This window comes from Notothenia rossii, assembly GCF_949606895.1.
Source record: "Notothenia rossii genome assembly, chromosome: 2".
Lineage (NCBI taxonomy): Eukaryota > Metazoa > Chordata > Actinopteri > Perciformes > Nototheniidae > Notothenia > Notothenia rossii.
The window spans coordinates 64,099,639-64,120,719 of NC_136904.1; the positions used below are offsets into that span (position 1 = coordinate 64,099,639).

A 21,081-nucleotide genomic window follows, 5' to 3' on the forward strand; every position below is an offset into this window, starting at 1 on the left:
GTTAAAAAACCTTTCTTCATGAGACTGATATTGTTGGACAGAGTATTTTAAGAGGATGGTAGACTTGATATCAGCAATACTTCCAGGCAGTACTCCGGCAGCAGCATTTGTACCCCTTGGAAAGTCTAGACTGGCCTGGATAGCTGGTATATCCTTCAGCACACTGACACACTCTGTCACTCTTGTTGGCCTCTTATGAAGCTGCTGTCTTTTAAAATATGATTATTTCTCTGCTCCTAGTTCATTCCTCGCAGATTCTTCCATCAGTCCCAGTCATTGCATGTCAGTCAGTAGAGCTTTGAAAAATGTGTCCAATTCAACAAAATGTTTTTTTGTGAGTGAAGGCCAGAGCTAAATTATAGATTGTTTGTTTGATTGTGTAATTACAAGGTGAGAGAACATACATCCACATCCTCCTATGAAACGTATTTTATTTCCTTTTCCATGTTATACTTATACTTACTTGCATTAGAACATTTGCATGTTGAACTACATGCTGGAAATATTCCCCAGCCTCAAGGAAATACAATAAAATAAATGGATTCATAATTGATAAAAATTGATACAAATGTCTAAATTAATAATGTTGTGTGCAAACATTAAATTTAAATATAAAATGAAAAATAAGTTTACTTTTGAAATTATTTCTCACAAAAACCTTTCTAAATAGTAAACTATTAAAAAGTTTTGGTCAATATACCTTTTTCTGCCTAAAATAGTTGAAATTGAACGTAAACTGTATCAAACACCAAATGCATGGCAATTAACCCGTTTTTGCCCGCTATTTAAATTGACTCTGGTTAGTTAATACAAATATTGATATTATATATATATATACATAGGTTACATATATAATTGATGCAGTCTTTCTGAACACTTTTTTTTTTTTTTAAATACTGCAAATGAAGAATATTTTAAAATGTCTGCACAGAGAGTGCCCTAACTTACAGCAGTTGAAAAGATTTGTGAAAGGATACATTCTTCATGGGCTTCAATGGCTCTAGTAAAGGGTGTTTTATGGTTGCTTTTATTATCCTCAGATAATGGTTTGTTTAAATAACTACTGACATTTTAATAAATATTGCAAAAAAGGGCTCCAAAAAAGGCATACAGTATATAACATGGCCGGCTTAACCAGTGTGTATTTCTTCAAGCACCACAAGATTCAGAGTTTATAAAGTACAATTCTGGGCCATTGATTGTGTCATTTCTCCAAACACATACAGTAAAAATGCCTGTTTTCAAGCCTTCAAATGGTGCAGGAAAAGGAAAAGGGCTTTACATTGGGTTATACTTAAAGACAGGGCTATTCAGTTAAGAGAAGAGAAAAAGGAAAGCAAATTGTTATAATGGGCGATGTAACATTAATCAAATCAAATCAAGTTTTATTTATATAGCACATTTATAAACGATTTTTGGTCGAGCCAAAGTGCTGTACATATAATAAAAATAGCCTACAGTAAAGACATTTTACAGCTAATACAACAACACAGATTGTTCAGAATATCAGTATGAGAAAAACGACACCCTCTGTCCTTAGACCCTCTGACCTTAGACCCTCTGTCCTTAGACCCTCTGTCCTTAGACCCTCACATCGTACAAGGAAAAACTTCCAGAGAAAACCCACAGTTTAAAGGGGAACATGGGAGAAACCTCAGGGAGAGCAACAGAGGAGGGATCCCTCTCCCAGGACGGACAGACGTGCAATAGATGCCGTGTGTAAATCGAAGAGATAATACATTTACAACATAGGTAGACCAACTGTTTGGAAATTCATGTGTCTATAATAAGAAGATGAATCCACGAGGATGTCAACTACAACAAGATTAATGACATATATAATATGAGGTCCTTGGCACTGTGTGATCATGGGGCATCACCCTTACAGCATCAGGACAATATCATAAGGAGTCAGACACTGGAAGTGTGCTGGAGGCTGATGCGTTGACTGCAGGGGACTGATGGAAGGATGAGGCTGATGGAACTGAAGAATCTGTGACGAACTAGCATCAAGAGGCCAACAAGAGTGACAGAGCGTGTCAGTGTGCAGTCTACCATCCTCTTAAAATACTCTGTCCAACAATATCTGGTGGGGTGTAAGAGAGGCAAATCTATCATCCCAGGAGGAAAAACAGGCTGTGTCTGTCGTGTACTCTCAGGACAGAGACAAGGGGCTTTTTCTTCAGACAGGACTTCAGACCCATTCTGGATCTTCGCATCCTGAATCAGCACATTGCCTGCAAAAAAGTTCCACATGTTAAACAGTTACTGGAACTGGTGCAGCCGGGCGATTGGTTCACAACCATCGACCAGAAGGACGCTTACTTTCGTGTCGAAATTTCTCCAAAACACAGGAAGTATTTGCGTTTTGCCTTCCAGGGGATAGCCTACGAGTACGACAGACTACCGTTCAGCTACTCACTGTCCCCACGCACTCTCAGTGTACGCCCCCATCGAGAGCGAGGTGTACGCCCCCATCGAAAGCGAGGTGTACGCCCCCATCGAGAAAGAGGGCAGGCTACGTGCCACTCTGTCAGAGAACAGACAGACGTCCCTGCTTCAGGCAGTTTTCAGATTGTGAAGGGGGGCAACGGTGACAGCCCTGACCATCATGCAGACCTTGGGTCTCATGGCGGCTGCTCACCACGTGGTACCGCTGGGGCTACTGCACATGCGTCGCCTGCAGAGGTGGTTTGCCAGCCTTCGTTAAGATCCCAAGAGACACAAACGACGTCTGGTGACCATCCCCCCTCAGTGGGGGGCAACCTCCGATACTGGGGGTCCCCAAAGCATTTGCTGAAGGGGACTCCACTGGGGCGGCTGACCTCCTACGTCACGGTGTTCACAGAAAGAAGAACATCCGTGATAGGATCATAGACTGTATATATTAATGGACGTCGTGTCCGTGACGTCACCCATAGGATTCTGCAGAGTTGCCGAGAAGCCCTTAGTAGGCGGAGTCGGCCACTAACGGCTTGACAGCGACGTCAGAGTCTAATCCCGCCTGCTCCAAATAAGGGCAAAGAGGCGGAGCCGAGGCGGGACCTGCTGCCTCCGAACTGGAAGTAAACAGAGCTAGCTCAGGCTAAGAAGCTAAGTTAACATGAAATACATGCATACCAAGTTACTGCTAACAGTGTAGTTTCCCTATATAAACGTTACATTCATAATCAAATGAGACAATCTGCAAGAGAATTAGCTATATTTTGTTATTCTTAATGCTTGTCATTCACACGTTAAGAAAAGACGGATTCCACCGCCCGGACCTAACGGAGTGGGCTAGCTCCGGGACGCCGGCTGGAGCTAGCCCCCTGCGGCTCCGTTAGCTCCGGCGGCCACCACTGGGATAATTGGGTCCCCTATTAACATTTGCTCCCGTTTAGCATTATGGGCGTCATAGCCATAAACTATAAAAGTCTTACCCAATACTGAATCATAAACTAAAATGTATATGTATGTATAAAGGGTTACGTCCTTAGCTGGCTAATAAGTAACAAGCTAAGCTACCAAGCACACAAACAGCTGTGAACGGGACATGTATAATATTATCATTTTAGACTTCTTGGAAGTTCTGTTAGTACATTCAAGCGCACAGCACAACATTTTAATTGTCTGGTATTTGTAACAATATTCCCTAAAAGGCACAATCAACACGAACACGGCTAAAGCTAAAGGGTCAAATACAGTAACTACAACTAACTAACGCTGTAGCCTCTATGGTTGTAGCCTAGCAGAGTGGACAAGTTGCTGTTAGCTGACAGTGAGGCTTGTACATGTCCATCAAAGTGACCACGCCCTAATTTATGCAAAAGCTTTAAGGCTTAATATTAATTAAACAGATGAGTTGAGAACAAATTCACCCCCCCAATCCATATTCATGAAGGGGGGATCTAACTATACAGAGAATATGGTTTTTTGAACCACGATGTAAACATGTTTAATTCTGCTCTAAAGTTGGGCATTTTAACATTGGGGTCTATGGAAATGGCTCCCTTCTGCAGACTGCTCCTACTGGCCACTAGATGAACTGCAGTTTGAGGCACTTCCGCATTGGCGTCCCGGCTCTTCCCCAGAGTTTGCCGCTTTGATAGACAAGTTTACGCGCCAAAACACGGGTAGCGCCATGACACTACACAAATGCACTTCATTTCCGCCGGAAGTCTTTTGCACAGCGTCTGTCGGTGTAAACCGATGTAAACAGTCAGACGGGCACTGGTGTAAACACAGCGATTTCGATGCTAACAGTGATGCTAGCTTGGGAACACGATTCTACTTCTTTGACTGGAGATGGCGTTACTCTCCCCCACCCGAATTTAGTGCAAAACTGGGAGGATAACATGACGACGTGGCCCAGCATAAAACCAAAATAAACTGCCTTATTTAGGTCATGCCCACAGGAGCCAACAGTTGTCTGTTGTTTACATAATGCGCAATTTACATGATCTCTTTATGCTGTGCAATATATCATATGTGCCTGTACTGTTTGAGTGAAAATAAAGTTTGATGTAATTTAATTTCATTATTGCACTGTTATTGCATTATTGCATTTCATATGTTCCTTAGAGTGCTACAATTTCTTTTAACACAGTTCATCATTCATATTAAGCTCATACTGTACATAAATAACACTGAATTAATTAATTGTTGAGAGGAATCTAAAGAAATGGCTTCAACAAGAAAGATCACATGTTTAATCCTAACAGGTATTACAAATTAAAATATAAAAGCAGCCCACACAATTACATCACTATGAAAATATTCATATATAATATTAAAAAATACAATGCATGCAGTATTTGTTGTGTTTATCTGTATTTAATGAACAACATGGCTGGGTGCTGGGTGCTGGTTTGTGGTCGTAGCACTCTCTATCTAACCACTCGTTCAGGTGCTTTCTCGAGTGATTGCAACCAACTACCGCACACGTAGTTCCCGAACCACTTTTCTTCATGTTGTAATTGTTATATCCTCTTTGTCTCTGCGATATCAGTGCTTTGTCGGCACAACGGAGCTAGCTAGCAAAACAAACCCAGTCCGCCAAAACGGAAGTGCATTGCATCGAAGGGAGGAGTTCAGGATGTAGAGCGGAAACGGCTCAATAACTTGTGTATAGGATGTGTGCTAAAGATTAAAGTTAACAAATATTGTTCTAAACTGTATTAAAGTAAACATGTATTATTGGGGACTGTTTTCAAGTAATCCTATATATATATATACGTAGATCACAATTATTATTATATTTACAACTGAGTGAACAGAGCAACAACTCCCCCAAAGCTAAGAATCCTCTAACACTGACGGATTCCCAAAATGCACCACATTCAGCGCAACACTAGCTTCCGGCTGCGGCTTTTCAAAATAAAATAAAATGACAAAACTATGGCTGTAGTCCCAGTTTAACAGGATTTAATAAAACAAACATTAATTATTTACACTGTTATTGTTGTTGTATACCATTACCGACCAAGACATGCACCAGTAGGATAAGTGACCGGTCATAGTCCATTGACTGGGAAGCTGGTGTTATAGGTCTTGCTTAGTGCCAGAAAATAAACATATTATATAAACACAAACAAGAGAAGCTCTTACCATCACTTTGCACTTCCCATGGCCATATTAGACTGTCTGTTGTTTGCTTTTCTGCAGACAGTCTTCTCTCCACCTCTTCTTCCTGGATTTCTCCTTCAGGAGGCTGTCCGGTGTTGTACTGGCGTATTGCCGCTAAGAGTTTGGTCTTTTCCTCCCTTAACCTTTTGCGACGCAACTGCCAAATCTTATTGCTGTCTATATGACGTAATTGTAAAAAAGATTACAGAAACAATGTTCAATGGAATTTTTTAATTACATGACTGCAACTGCATAATAATAACTTACCATTCTGTCTATAGAGGCAAGCTTTCTTTTGGCACAGCGCTAGAAATAGCTGCTCAATGGACATCTGGAGAGACTGATTGTCGCCTGATGTGTTGTCTTGGGTAAATAACAAGAAACACAGTTTGAGGACAAAGAAATCATAGGTGTTAATACTATACGTTAAATCAGGGGTTCCCAAAGTGGGGGTCGCGAGACCCCGAGTGGGGGTCGCGAGATGATTACAAAATAAAAATGAAAAAAAACAAACAAAGAAATTATTTTAAAAAATTGATTAATTTTTTTTATAATTTTTTTTAATTTTTATTATTAATAATAACGTTTGCATAGACATTTTCAGGGGCGGACTAGCCATCTGTATAATTTCCCCGCAACGAGGCTCTGTTTCTCAAACAAATTAACACCCCCCCCGTCGACACGGGGTCGCCAGTCTCTGGCACTGTTATTTTGGGGGTCGCGGGCTGAAAAGTTTGGGAACCCCTGCGTTAAATAACAATGTTATATTATCAAGTTAGGAAACAGCATACCGTTTGTTGCCCAGTCTCTAACATCATTTACCCATTGTTGGACTTTGTCCTCAGGGCATCCAAGCTCTTCGCAGGTGTCCTTCATTTTTTGAGTCTCACCCTCCAACATTGTGATTGTCTGTTGTAAAAAAGATATTGCCGATACAGATGTATTTTCAAGATTTTCACCCAAATTTCCATAACTTTTCATGTCTTGAAAACAGTAATTAATCATTCAAAATTTTCCAGACCTGCGCAAGCACTCAGTAACCAACACTTTACCAGCTTGGACAATTATTTGTTTGTGACAGGTTTGCACATTAGTCTTCCAAATCTAATCTTGTCATGCCTATGCTTACATGGCCAATTACCTTGATCTCTTGGCCAACACGACATGAAGGTTTTCCTGCTTCCGTCTGTTCCATCCCATCGCATGGACAGTCAACATGTCATTGCGAGCTGTTTTTAAAAGTAAAATTGACAAGCAGATAATATAACTTGGGTATTTGGAAATCAACTCGTAAAAACTCTAGTATTGCTGAAACAGACTACATCAAAGACAAAGATAAAGTAAAGTAAGAGATGGATAATAACTTCAATATAGAATTATGTTGGTCTAATGACAAGAGGACATACCTGATTTTGTCATGTACTTAGTTGTGAAGCTGTTCACCATCTCCAGTTCTTCCCCGGCCATCGAACCAGCACCCTCCAAATTTCTCCCACTCCACACAATCTAACAAATACACATATATTATATGTAATAGATTACATAAAAAAAATTATTACAAACACAATAATATAAGAGTGGGCCTACCTCACACTTTGTGGAATGGGCCTTGGCATGCATGACCGAGAGAAACGGTTGCATGCTCCGCAAAGGTCGCATATCTGGCATTGTCTTTGCCACTTTCTCGAGGTAGGGCCAGTATTTACAAGCAATATCTGTGCAATAAAAATGCACGTTTGTAGCTTGAAACTGCGTTTGAAGGAACAAGGGGTAGGCAAATATTTCTCCTCTGAACATGTTGAGAGCTTTCAGTAGCACTCCATGTCTACATACAGCCACCTCTAACCCCTCTTTATCAAGCCTGCTGGCTCTTTTTGCTGTCTCTCGAGCAGCTGACCACTGGCTGGTACCACATGTACCTTTTCCTGGGGTCTACAATTAAAGACATTTTAATGTTACACTCTCAAAACAAGTAAAGGCTAGAAAAATGATAGGAAAAAAAATGTTGTGCTTACACATTTTACATTTGTTCTGACTTTGTCAACAAAGTCTGTGACAGCCGAGTCTTCCATGATGAACGGCCCTTTAAAAAGTGGTTCATCGATCCTAAATTCAAAAATAAATATTCAATTCATTATTATCATCATTGATAGGCTACTTCTTAAATTCAATTGACATACAAAAAGATGTACCTCTGTGACTGTCGGAAACGGTACTGTTTCCTATTCCCATCCACTGACACAGCCAACATTTTGGGAGTACAAGCTGCGTATGAGAAGGGTTCCTCACACGTCATTTTCTGGCACTCGTACTGGCAGGCCATATACTCCAGAAAGCTTCTTTGGAAGAAGTCTCCATGGATTTTTCCTGTCTGGAAGTTAGAGAAGCAAAATTGTTACCTTACACATGTCAGAATAATACGAGGAAACAGGAAGACTTTCACAGTGGTTGGAGGCTATTAGGAGTATCCCTAACACACGATATCCTGAAAAGTGAAGGTCAGGTTAGGATTGGCAGATACTGGAAGAGAAGGAGCATTATTTCAGCTTTTGTCATATGCACCATGACTCTACCTTCTCTACAGTACAATACAATACAGAATCTCATTTTTTCCCACAGAAGAGCACGATGTTTTTCATCATACAAATTGTGTTCTTCAGTAAAGAACAAAAGTTGGATTATGATATGTTTGATCTTATACAGTATGTCCTACATCTACCAGTGCTAGGTTTTTAGCTCTAATGTAACACTAGTTAAACTACTTTCAGTAACATTTTAAGCTTTCGAATTTAGTTATTTTGACATAAACATATTTCCAATAAACATGTTTCATCTACACAAAATAAAATGCATCCTTTCACAATGCCCTCTACTTATGCAATACTCAGTCATCTTACCCTCCCATAATGCTGTGTCCTCCGTTCCAGCATCTGTAAAAAGGCCTGTCTGGACAAACCTGGTGCCACAGTCTTCAGGTCCTCAAAAGATTTGAAGACATCCGTGGGATATAATGTGTCTCCGTTCACAGAAGCTGGCCAGTAACCGCTTCTAATGAGATCTCCCCAATCAGGTGTCCATTCGTAATGGCATGTGTTGCACACCCTCTTGGGGAGATGCAAATCATAACGCCCTAATAATAAATACAGTTTAGTAAAAACAAATCGCATTCATTACCTGTATTAGGGTGACAAAAAGAACACTTAAAACCATACCATTAATGCAGACGAAAATGACAGGCCTGCCTATAGACTCTGTAACACATATGTCTTAAACTACCAGCACATTAGGAAAGTTATAAAATAACCACTTGGGGCTAAATTGTGTTAAGTGAAATACCTTGGTGTCTCAAAGTGAACATGTCATTTGTCTTGACTCGTGACATTGTTGGGGGAATACATTTGAAATATCCTTCATTGAAGGATTCCCTGTTTTTTTTTTTTTTTTTTTTTTTTTTTTTTTACTCTTTTCTACTCTTTCCTCAACATTTCTTAGCAGCTTTTTAGCCGACCAGTCCAGTTAAGATCTATGTCAATCTTATACTGGCTGAATCAATGAGATGTGTCCGTGTTTTCCTACCTGAAAACACCGGCTCCGTTTCGCCGCTCCACCTGCTCTCCTTCTGATCCTCCCGGCTTCACCTGCCTAGCTCCTCCAACGCTGCCTCCACCCCATTCCCGGACTTCTCAAAACGTGTCCTGCCTTTGGCTGGCCTGGACCCCTCTTCCGTGGACTACTTGGAGCTAGCTGCCTGCACCTCTGCAGTCATCAAGCTGCAGGATACCCGCTAGCTGCTAATGCTAGCGGCTGCCCGGCTCACCTGTCCACTCAACGCTCCGTCTCTCCTGCCTGGCATGGCATTGAGGTACTCCGCTGCGAGACTTCTACAACTCAACAACCATTCCACACCGTTATGCATCTCTGTCATCAAAAACCAAAAACTTCTAAAACGAACCAGATACATCCATAGAGGCTCCGGTCGCAAGTTTGTTTACTTTCACACAGGTCACTCCATCCCCGTATTCTGGTCAGCTGAGCGCACACCCACCTTTCGACTACGTCATCACAACAATACAGACGAGCGCGCCCCCTGTCTGCAAGCCCTGGCAATGACACCTGAGTCAATCCTCACCACACAAAGCAATATGAAGCTCACTCTGTTTAATACCCGGTCCCTCAACAATAAAAGTCACATTCTCAACAAATTCATTCTGGACAATAAACTGGACTTTCTCTGTCTGACAGAAACCTGGCAACAACCTCTGGATTATCTCTCACTCAACCTCACTACACCCAATGGATACTCATACATAAATAAGCCACGCTCGGAGGGCCGAGGTGGTGGAATTGCCGTAATACACCGACAGGACATTAAAACCAGCCTCATCCCCATCTCATCTGCTCCTTCATTTGAACACCTGGCTTTTAAACTCTCTGGTCACACACAGTCAGTCCTGGCAGTTGTCTACCGCCCTCCCAAACCAAACCCATCATTCCTCTCTGATTTCTCTGAATTTCTGACCCAGCTCTGTTCTCTCTCCACCTCAGTCCTCCTACTTGGTGATTTCAACATCCACATGGACTCCACTGACTCTACAATAACTACAGACTTCACGGACATGCTTAACTGCTTCAACCTCATTCAACATGTCAACTTTCCCACCCATAACCGTGGCCACATTCTGGACCTTGTTTGCTCGACTGGACTAAACCTTCACCATCTGTCTGGCTCAGACCTCTTCCTCTCCGACCACTTAGCCATCACCATGACCATCAACATTCCCACCCCACCACCAAAGCAAAAACGCAAAATCAACTCCCGTAAATTAAGCTCTGTCTCAGCTACCTTGCTCTCATCCTCCCTCTCTGAAAAAATATCCACCACTCCCTTTGTGGACCTCCATAGCCCCTCTGATCTCACTGACTACTACAACAACATTCTGTCCTCCTGCCTTGACCAACTTGCACCCATAAAAACCAAAACAGTTTCCTTCACCCACTCTGCTCCCTGGTTCACCCCTGAACTCCGTCTGATGAAAACCCGTGCCCGGCAACTTGAAAGACTCCGCAATAAAACAGGTCTCACAATTCATTCTCAAACCTACAAAGACCACCTACAGCAATATAAAGATGCCCTCTCCCATGCCCGCACCACCTACTACTCTCAGTTAATCCACTCTGGCTCCGGAAACCCCAAAACACTCTTCTCCACAATAAACAAACTCCTCAGCCCCCTGGACACCACCACTCAGTCATTCACAGTAGACAAATGCAGCTCTTTTCTCACATTTTTTCAAAGCAAAATAGACAACATTTACAGCAGCTTAACCACTACCACACCAGCTCTCCCTCAAGCCACCTGCCCCCCCTTATCCTGCCAACCCCTGTCCCAGTTCTCCCCTGTCTCCCCTATTGACCTCTCTGATCTCCTCACAGGAATGAAAACTGCCACCTGCACCCTGGACCCCATCCCCTCCAGCTTTGTTAAGGCCTGCCTTCCTACTCTCTCTTCACTCATCACTACAGCAATCAACTCCTCCCTGTCTTCTGGCACCGTCCCACCGTCCCTCAAAATAGCTGCTATCACCCCTATTCTGAAAAAACCCGGACTAAACCCTGACAACCCTAATAACTTCAGACCAATCTCGAACCTACCCTTTCTGTCAAAAGTTCTGGAACGCGCTGTAGCGTCACAACTCAAGCATCATCTCTCTGCTAATAACCTCTATGAAACTTTTCAATCCGGATTCCGCTCAAACCACAGTACCGAAACCGCACTCCTCAAAATTACAAATGACCTTCTCCTCTCCTCCGATGCTGGTAACCTCAACCTCCTCATCCTCCTTGACCTCAGCGCTGCCTTCGACACCATCAATCACTCCATCCTCCTCACCCGTCTTGAAACCACCTTCAACATCACCGGCACTGCCCTCTCTTGGTTCACTTCATACCTCTCTGACAGAAACCAGTTCATCTACATCAATAACTGCAAATCCCCCACCGCTCCTCTCCCCCAAGGTGTCCCTCAAGGCTCAGTTCTCGGCCCCCTCCTCTTCATTCTCTACCTGCTTCCCCTTGGTCACATAATCCGCCGTCATGGACTTCAATTCCACTGCTTTGCCGACGACATCCAGCTTCTCATCTCCACCAAGTCCATCTCCACTGCTACCCACTCCATCCTGACAAACTGCATCACTGAAATCAAATCCTGGCTCCAACTTAACTTCCTGAAACTCAACTGCGATAAATCTGAAATAATAATCATTGGACAAAAGAAGCTCACCACACCTATCCATAACTTCACCCTCAACATAGACGGCTTCCCAGTTCAAACCTCCCCTCACATCCGGAACCTAGGCATCATATTTGACCAAACCCTCTCCTTCAACCGATACATCAAACAGATCACAAAGACAGCCTTCTTCCACCTCAAAAACATCGCCCGTCTACGTCCATCCCTCTCTCCCACTGCTGCCGAAACCCTCATCCACGCCTTCATCACCTCCCGTCTGGACTATTGCAATAGCCTCCTCTATGGTTCACCTGCAAAAATCCTCAACAAACTTCAATATATCCAGAACTCCGCCGCCCGTCTACTCACCCACACCCGAATCCGTGAACACATTACACCCGTCCTCATCAAGCTCCACTGGCTCCCCATCCCCCAGAGAATTCAGTACAAGATCCTCCTGATGACGTACAAAGCCCTCCATAACCTGGCCCCATCCTACCTGACTGACCTCCTCCACAGACACACTCCCACTCGCTCCCTCCGCTCTGCCACTGCCAACCTCCTGTCCCTCCCCACCCGGACCAACCTCAAGTCTTGGGGCGACAGAGCCTTCTCCGTTGCTGCACCCACCCTCTGGAACTCACTACCCCAATCCATCAGAGATTCTTCCTCCCTCACAGCATTCAAAACATCACTCAAAACCCACCTGTTCAACACTGCATTCAACCACTGACCACCCCACTCCCCCCGTATTTTTTCTGTTTTGTTTATCTCTTTTTGTATTTCTTTGTCTTTTTTTGTTGTGTTTTCTTAAATTCTCTGTGAAAGCGTCTTTGAGTTTCATGAAAAGCGCTATAAAAGTCCCATGTATTATTATTATTATTATTATGAAGGGTGTGTATGCTGTGTTTAGAAATGTCACAGTCATGACACAACCATTCAAGGGGCATGCATTCTCTGCAGCGAAGGACCGCAGGAGCGGAACAATGTGAGCATCTCCTTTCGGGTACCATAGTTGAAGACAGCAAGCTGTCCAAGTGATGGGACCTTGCCTTTTGCCACTCCAATTGGGCAGCACTTTGGCGCAGGCACCATGAGGAAGAGGTTGATGGTTGATCAACCAAAAGCTCCTGCAATTGCTGAATCTCATCTTCTGGAAACAAACAAAAAAGAAAATGTTCAGCATCACAACAGCGTACTCATATTGCATCACGTATTCGTTTGATGTTATGTTGACACATTTCCTAACTTTCAATGATAGTAAATGTCATCCTACCAAAAAGCTGAGGGGATACTGCAGAGCTTGCTCCAGCTGGTTCCACAGTCACTGGACTGTCAATGGCAACAGTTCTGGCTGAAAAATAATAATTATAATAATAGATATATTGGTAACAGATAATAATTACAGAGAACAGGAGGCAATCGCAGGCAAATGTTATGCATTAAAAGAGTTCTAACAGTTCTAACCAACTCTAACTATTTATTACAATGGCCTATTTTTATACGTACGACGGAATAACAGATATAACAAACCTTTAGTACGTCGGCAGGTTGCCCCACTTCTGCTCCTCCTTTTTAGAGGACACCCCTGAGCATCTTTGCCAACCCAGCGGATTCTGTTCCTGTTAGATGCTGCTCTGGCCCTGTCTTCTTCCTCCTTCAATAAAGTAGTCATGCATTTTCACAACAAGTTGCCTTTCATTCCCAGTGTATTCCTATTCACTTACAAGCATTACAAAATTACAAGTACATAATCAATCAACCTAATCAGTACATCGGGCACAAAACCAATACAATTGAAATAAAAAAATGTACCTTCAGTTGTTTACAAAGTAAATCGGCAAGGAAAATGGCATCTTCTAGCTGTTCCTCGCCTTGTTTAGCAGCCATTTCAGGAACTAGAAATCAAAACACACACAGGTGTGTGTGTTTGCATGCGTATAAATACAAAAGAGAAAGTGGTAAAGAGACAGAGATGAAGATGGTAAAAATCTGGAGAAGACAGGAAGAAATGTAGGGAATATAGCTCTGAGGAGGGAGAAGAGAAGAAATTGAAAAAGGCTCTTAAAGTGCTGTTTGATCTTGCTTTGGTTTGGTATCTGTTGAAGGAAAAAAATACAGTGAACACTTTAGAATGCATGACAATTTACAATCTCACATATCATCAACAAGCTTTAACATTGGGGATAATTTACGAGTTAAAGCACTAATCAATCAGGGGCGGACTGGAACAAGGACAGCTCTGAACGTTTTGTCCTAAATAGGACCACAACAATCAGCGTGCAGTAACAGTCTGTAGATGGTTGTCATGACATTTCTTCACAATACTATTAGTTGCCACTGTATGCAAGTATGACAGCAACAATAGGCATTTTTCCAAGCTTTGTATATACAGTGCCAAAAGTATTTAACTCAACATTTTCTTACATTAACTTTGTTTCCAACACAGCATTTACATTGTTAGCAGTTATGTTTTGGCGTACTTCTAAGGGTAATTATTCTAAAGGTTCTTAGTATACATCCATGGTCTGTAGTTCGTTTAGCATTTTGCTTCTGGCCATTAGATTTATGATTCGAAAATTATAAAAGTAGGGTAGATATGTGGAGATTATCCAGCTGAACAAAACGTGCATTTATCCAGCAGGTTCGTTTTCCACAGATCTTATTTCGAGCAATTTTCCAAAATCCTATGGAGAAATGCCATTGACTCTGAGACGAGGGAACCAATAGTTGTAAAATGCTAACTCACTTCTGGGTTGTAGGATAAGGTGACCAGATTTTCAAAATTAAAACCGGGGACATTTTGAGTTTTGCCTTCAATATATCATTAACATAACCAATTTTCTTCACTGTTAAAGAAAAAAGGGGGACAATTCTGGTTCAATGTAATTCGAACATGTTAACTGTTGGATACAAACAGAAGGACTAGCTCATATATGAGACTTCAAAGGTCTTTTATTTTGAAACTTTACATCAGATTGTCCTGATTCCCTCTGAGTGACTAGATGGGGTGCTCTCCTATCACCCTGGAGTGAAATAAGTCTTTGATGATTTGACAGTTTTTTTATTTATTCTTGTATAAAAACAGAAGGACGATAGCCCATATATGAGATTTCAAAAGTATTTTATTTTGAAACTCTACATCAGAATGTCCTGATTTTCTCTGATTGACTAGATGGGGTCTCCTGCTATCACCCTGAAGTGAAATAAGTATTTGATTGACTTCGAATGACTCTTTGATTATGGACGGTTTCCATTAAATAATAATCAAAATATAGATGGACAATAGATCTAATTTGAGATTTTAAACAGCATACATTTTAAATTGTGCTTCAGAAAGTAATGTTATTTTAGGAGTGTTGAGAGATGGTGTCAACATCAATTGAAATGAGTCACCCAGTGGAAATGTTAGATATGTCTTCATTACTGTATACTTACATTTTACATTCACTCAGTTATAATGTGGTAGTTATACGTAGTTTGTTTTAATTTATTATTGATCACATTATATAGTACATATTTCTTAATTCAAGCTCCAGTATATATGAATATGTTTGGTGTGTTTTTTAGGTATATTTGTTATTGACCGAGTAAACGCTTTTATTTTGAAGGCAGTTTTTACAGGCCTCTACCGTAATGCATAGGATATTCGCGCACCGCAACACAACGTGTGTGCTGGCTTGACTGTGTTTTTTGAAGTGGGGGCTGGCTTGACCACAGTCTGTTTACCCAGTGTTTCCTGACATGAAACGTTTTGTTTCACCTTGCTGTCTGTTTTTAACGTATATTAAAAAACAGGGACATTTCCGGGGACAGTTTCAACCGGGGACAGGCCAATACAAACGGGGACTGTCCCCGGAAAACGGGGACGTCAGGCTAGTTGCACAAGATGGCGTCTATCAACTTCCGGCGTTGCGCTAGACTTTTTTGCTGTCTGTAATTTTGACGGACAGGATCATAACATTTCCGTCAAAATCCATTATTACCCGTCGGTTTGTCCACAACTGACGGGGGGAAGAGCACGCTGGTGAATTGTCAACGGGGGGGAGGGTTGTGAACTGTTAGCACCGGTGTTGTGTCAAATGATGCACCCCCACCGTGAAATGCGCCCCATGTCACGGGAACGCACATTTCTAAATGAAACGTTTAGACCTTAAAACGAAAACTAAACGTTCAGGTTTTTTTAATGGTCATTTTCAGACTGTGAGTCGTTTAGTGGTAGCTGGTCAACTATCAAAATACGGAGCGAAAAGTCTAAACACAAGAATCATGACTTGCTCGCCTACCACTAAACGACTGCAAATTACCATTAAAAAACCCTGGACGCTTACTTTTCGTTTTAAGCATCGTTTTAAGGTGTAAACGTATCATTTTCAAATGCGCGTTCTCGTGACAAGGGGTGCATTTCACGCCGGGAGTGCATAATTTGGCACAACACCGGTGTTATGCATGCCCACTGCACCTCGCGGGAGCACGCAACAGCGTAAAGCAAAAACTCCCAGACATTTCAATGATTTGTACGGCAAAGTCAGGTCTGGAAACGACTTAACGGCATAACACCGCAGCCCTGCTGCGGGGAAACGTTGGCGCTGTTCTGTGTTTGTTCTAATCCGTCAAAATGACGGACCGCTTTCAGATTTTTCCGTCATTGTTAAAAAAAATCCATCATAGACGGAATATATTCGGTTAACGCGACCTCTGTGAGGTACACTAATGTTTCATTTCATTTCAAACCTTTATTTATTCAGATTGGTCCCTTGAGATCATAGATCTCTTTTACAAGGGAGACCTGCAGCAATTTAAGTTCCACATGAAACATAAAACATAAAAACAAACAATAGAGGATATCATACAACATATTTACATACTTATCAACATTTACAAATACCCATAGTTTCAGAAAGCATTTAACTTAGACGTGCTTTAAAAACATTCAGAGAAATACAATTGCTCAATTTCAATTTTAGCTGTAGACTGTTCCAAGCAAGTGGAGCTGCGCACATAAAAGCTGTCTTACCTAAGACAGTCCTTACTCTTGGCACATCTAACAAGACTACATCATGCGATCTCAGACAATAGCTGCTTGCAACTTTGTGCTTTATCAGTGAACAGATGTAATACGGGAGTTTGCCCACCAACATAGCTTTATAAATAAATGTGTACCAATGACTGAGCCTCCGTACAGTGAGTGATGGCGAAGACCGGAAGTAATCGGGCTCACAACCAGCCGCCGGAAGTTGATAGATGCTATCTTGTGCAACTAGCCTATTGTAGGACTCACCACTGCACTATATCTCCGGTCAAGTAAAGCTAATATGTGTTTAGCTTGCTCGTGCTTTAAAAAGATATGTAACTACAACTGATTCACTTGCAATAAACAGTAAAATATTGGAGGCATGCGGTGCAGCACATTACCTGCTTGGCAAAGTCAGACAGAAGGAGGTTGTAGCCGATGTCCGGTGCGTTCATGGTCATCGGATAGTAATCGGTAGCATGGTGTTCACTTACTACGCGACCGCACAATGTAACGTACAGTAATTCCACAACCACATAAATGGATTAACATCGATTTAGCTGGGGCAACAAAAATAAATAAATGAATGAATCTACTGGTTTCATCCTTTGAACCAAAAGTGGTGCATTTCGCACTATTTTTTATCTATCTTTATTATTTTCTTATTATGTCCTATTTATATTATGTTGCACTGTTGGAGGAGCTCGGGATCTAAGATTTGAAATGCAGAAATTACACTGTAGCTAGCATCTGATAACAAAAACCCTTGAACCTTAGTGGTGTTTATTTTTCACGGAGTTCAGTTGCTAAGCGATCACACAACGTCACGTCCGGTATTTCCACAACAACACAAATGGATTAACATTGTAGCCTTTGTTTCTGCTAAAAGAGGTGTCGACCAGCTAGGGCCACAAGAAAATCGGCGAAATCGAGTGTGAGGATTAAAAAACAAATGAAAAACATCTAATTTTGACAATAAAAACCGACCAATAGGCGCGGTAGAGCCTTTGCTTGGCACTTCCGGGTATTTCTCCACTGGTTAACATGGGTTAACAATACCGTGTAACTGTCACGTTTTTAAAGGGACAAAACCGTGACACATTCACGTCTCCAAGCATGGTAAATCGTCACATGTTCACGTCTTGCCGTGATACCGGGTTGCATAAATGGTAAATCGGTACGCATGCGCGGCAACAATGCGTATCGTCACTTGTGTCACAAAGCGCATTTGCGTACCGACGTACTTGTGAAGCTTTTCCAGAAGACGGTTAGATCACTGGACGACAGAGTCGGTTTCCGTGTGCACAGACAGGGCTGCTGTTAACGTCGGTCTGTACAGCAGCACTGCGCTAAAACAGCTGATCACAACGTTCACACGCTCTGTGGTCACGAAGCTCTGCACTCCACTAACCCCCCCATTACGTGTTGATAGAAATCAACACGTAATGAAATAGGACCCCCTGGTTTGATGATTGATAGGTGTGTGGGCTGTCTATCATTTTGACACAAAGAACAATGGGGGCTAATCTATCCACCCTTATCCACAATGTAAAGTAATTCACACAGCCTCTTCCCTCTTCTCTCTGTGAGGAGCAGCAGGTTCAGCTTTCAGAACAAAGTAACAAAAAACTAAAATGGCATTCATTTTTTTAAATATGTCGTGTAGCAATAGATTTATTTATTTTTGTTGTCAAGAGAGTACCAGAATGTGTATTTTATGTTAGTATTTCAAAAAAATCTCCTGGTGGAGAATCCGCCCAGACCCCCCTGCAGGAGTTGGGTTTTCAGCATGTCAACTCTGTTTGGGTAAATTGCAGGATTGGCTCCAGGTCGCCCTTTTTATCAAGACAATCCCTGTGTGTGTGTGTGTGTGTGTGTGTGTGTGTGTGTGTGTGTGTGTGTGTGTGTGTGTGTGTGTGTGTGTGTGTGTGTGTGTGTGTGTGTGTGTGTGTGTGTGTGTGTGTGTGTGTGTGTGTGTGTGTGTGTGTGTGTGTGTGTGTGTGTGTGTGTGTGTGTGCGCGCGTGCGCGCGTGCGGTTGTGTTGTTCCGCAGCCTCACAGTGTTTTAACCACGGCTCTCCTCACATCCTGTGTCTGCTCGTGTTTTCTGTTGCTGTGGTACCGTAGAGCCAACCACGCTTCAACTGTCCTTCGGACTAGCCTGCCCTGCCTCTCCTCTCTCCTGCTCGCCACCAGCCTTATAATATAATGTATTTTTTCAATAAATGAGTTAAACTTGTTTATGTTTCCTTGTCTGCTATATCCACTTTTTGCTCAGTAAAATTAAATCACACATTCATGCACGAAAAAACCTTCAGCATACGGGTGGAATGTTTAAAAATGGTTATTAAACCTATATTCATATTTCCGGGTGCTGTGCAATTGCTGTCTAGAGCAGGGGTTCCCAAACTTTTCAGCCCGCGACCCCCAAAATAACAGTGCCAGAGACTGGCGACCCAGTGCTAGTGAAATAATTTCAGAAAAAAAAAAGAAAAAGTTTGAGAAACACTGCGGTAGTGGATTGTCAAATATTTTTTTTTATATGCAAACGTTATTATTAATAATAGTTAAAAAAAAGATTATAAAAAAAATTACCCCCACTTTGGGAACCCCTGGTCTAGAGCAGTGGCTCCTGGTACTAGGATGGGTTAAATGCAGAGGCCAAATGTCACTTTGTGTGCTGTGTGCTCTGCACGTGTGACCATCAAAGAGGGTTTCATTCCTCCAATTCTATTTATCTATCTACCTATATTAGCATACATATATAATGAATGTAACAAAGAGTTAAGCTTGGATACATAAGTGTCTATATATATGCAATATAAAACAGAAAAAAAGAGGAATATTTTTGTCCTCTTTAGCTTAAAGAATTTTTTATTTCAAACATGCACATACTGTATATGCTCAACCTGTATGCTTTTAAAGTGCTATATAAAAGAAATAAAGTAAGATATCCACAACCCCTCCAGCAGGGGGCAGCATCACTGCATTGAAGAAACACAAGCCTGTAACTTCAGAGCTCCTCAGACTCAGGGTTCCTGCTCTGATACTGATCTCAGGTCGGTGGTTTGGTGCATCCTGTGAGACTGGACATAAGAGCTCTCCTTGAGTCTTTCAGGACAGATGGACACACCAACTGATTTAACCCGCCTGTTGTCTTCGGGACAAATCTGACCGATTTACTACTTTCATCAATCATAACTTTTTTTTTGACATTTGTTTGACATTTGATTGCATTAAGGCTTTATGATAGCATGACATGGGACCTTTAAATGAAATTTGGTGATGATTAATGTTTTTTGTGTTAAAGGTCCCATGTCATGCTTTTCCGGTTATTACCCGTCCCCTAGTGTGTTATGAAGGTTTTTATGCATGCAAACGGTCTGCAGAGTCAAAAACCCTCAAAGTACACCCTGTAGCGAGTACAACTCTAACACAGAAAATAGCTGTCTATGCTGCCCCAGAACGCCTCGTTGGAGATTTCTCTTTTTCCATTTGTTTCTTCCGGGAACCGCATGACGCCATGTGGTTCCCGGAACCAAAATGTATAAATCCGCGGAGCTCCTCACACACCAGGATCCCTTGGCGTCACTATCAAACGCAGTGGGGGGACCTTTGGCGTACATTTTCAACTAACGGCCCCTACACACAGCGGCGTGCGTGGAAGCTTGCCGGCGGGCGTGTCTGAAGCTCGACCAACAACCAATCACATGAATCTCCCGCCCCGGATACACAAGCAGCGGTTTGGTTGGCTAGAGCGTGTACTGGCATATGATTTGATAGGCTAACGATTCAGCTTTGCTCCCACAATGCAGTAGATCCAACAAGCCATTTAGGACAGAGTGAATACCGGTGAATACACATACTTTACAGAGATGCTGTATGATAAACTAATGTGAGTTTGGAAAATTGCACAATATAATGTAGTATAGCCTACCTCAACAATGGAATTATGATCAGTAGAAATGGGCATGACATGGGACCTTTAATGTAATAGCAGTTAAAACAGGACCGGCCAAATTTGACGGCGAACACGTAAGGGGGGAAAAACAAACACAACAGGAGGGCTAAAACAAGAGAAAATAGACATTTCCCTTCAAACAGTCTCAGATCAAATCCTCCATTTATTGGGTTAAGAGTGAAAACACAAAGGTAAAGGTGTGTGTAAGAGGGTTAATGTGATGTAACTAAGTACATTTACTGAAGTACTGTCAGTAAAAATGTGTTACCTG

The 21,081-nt window shown here is 42.1% G+C and overlaps 1 protein-coding gene across 11 annotated transcripts in view; it reads right to left on the reverse strand.

The window, feature by feature from the left end:
* The window catches only part of LOC307028815 (uncharacterized protein), a 226,970-nt gene extending 209,533 nt beyond the window's left edge, over nucleotides 1-17,437 (reverse strand). The window contains exons 1-15 of one of the 11 annotated variants that reach the window (XM_079664156.1): nucleotides 17,252-17,437; nucleotides 13,652-13,935; nucleotides 13,370-13,493; nucleotides 13,113-13,190; nucleotides 12,847-12,989; nucleotides 8,505-8,737; nucleotides 7,800-7,978; nucleotides 7,623-7,713; nucleotides 7,195-7,539; nucleotides 7,014-7,113; nucleotides 6,749-6,836; nucleotides 6,399-6,516; nucleotides 5,875-5,970; nucleotides 5,590-5,784; nucleotides 1,551-2,237 (exon numbers count right to left, since the gene is read on the reverse strand). In XM_079664156.1, the coding sequence (XP_079520282.1) occupies nucleotides 6,480-6,516; nucleotides 6,749-6,836; nucleotides 7,014-7,113; nucleotides 7,195-7,539; nucleotides 7,623-7,713; nucleotides 7,800-7,978; nucleotides 8,505-8,737; nucleotides 12,847-12,931 (1,158 nt within the window). In that variant the 5' untranslated portion in view covers nucleotides 12,932-12,989; nucleotides 13,113-13,190; nucleotides 13,370-13,493; nucleotides 13,652-13,935; nucleotides 17,252-17,437 and the 3' untranslated portion in view covers nucleotides 1,551-2,237; nucleotides 5,590-5,784; nucleotides 5,875-5,970; nucleotides 6,399-6,479. Of the gene's footprint in view, nucleotides 1-1,368; nucleotides 2,238-5,589; nucleotides 5,785-5,874; nucleotides 5,971-6,398; nucleotides 6,517-6,748; nucleotides 6,837-7,013; nucleotides 7,114-7,194; nucleotides 7,540-7,622; nucleotides 7,714-7,799; nucleotides 7,979-8,504; nucleotides 8,738-8,819; nucleotides 9,039-9,183; nucleotides 9,271-12,846; nucleotides 12,990-13,112; nucleotides 13,191-13,369; nucleotides 13,494-13,651; nucleotides 14,127-16,853; nucleotides 17,111-17,251 lie in introns of those variants that run through there. The other 10 variants (XM_079664158.1, XM_079664155.1, XM_079664157.1 and 7 more) reach the window with 10 other exon arrangements.
* Nucleotides 17,438-21,081: the final 3,644 nt, after the last annotated feature.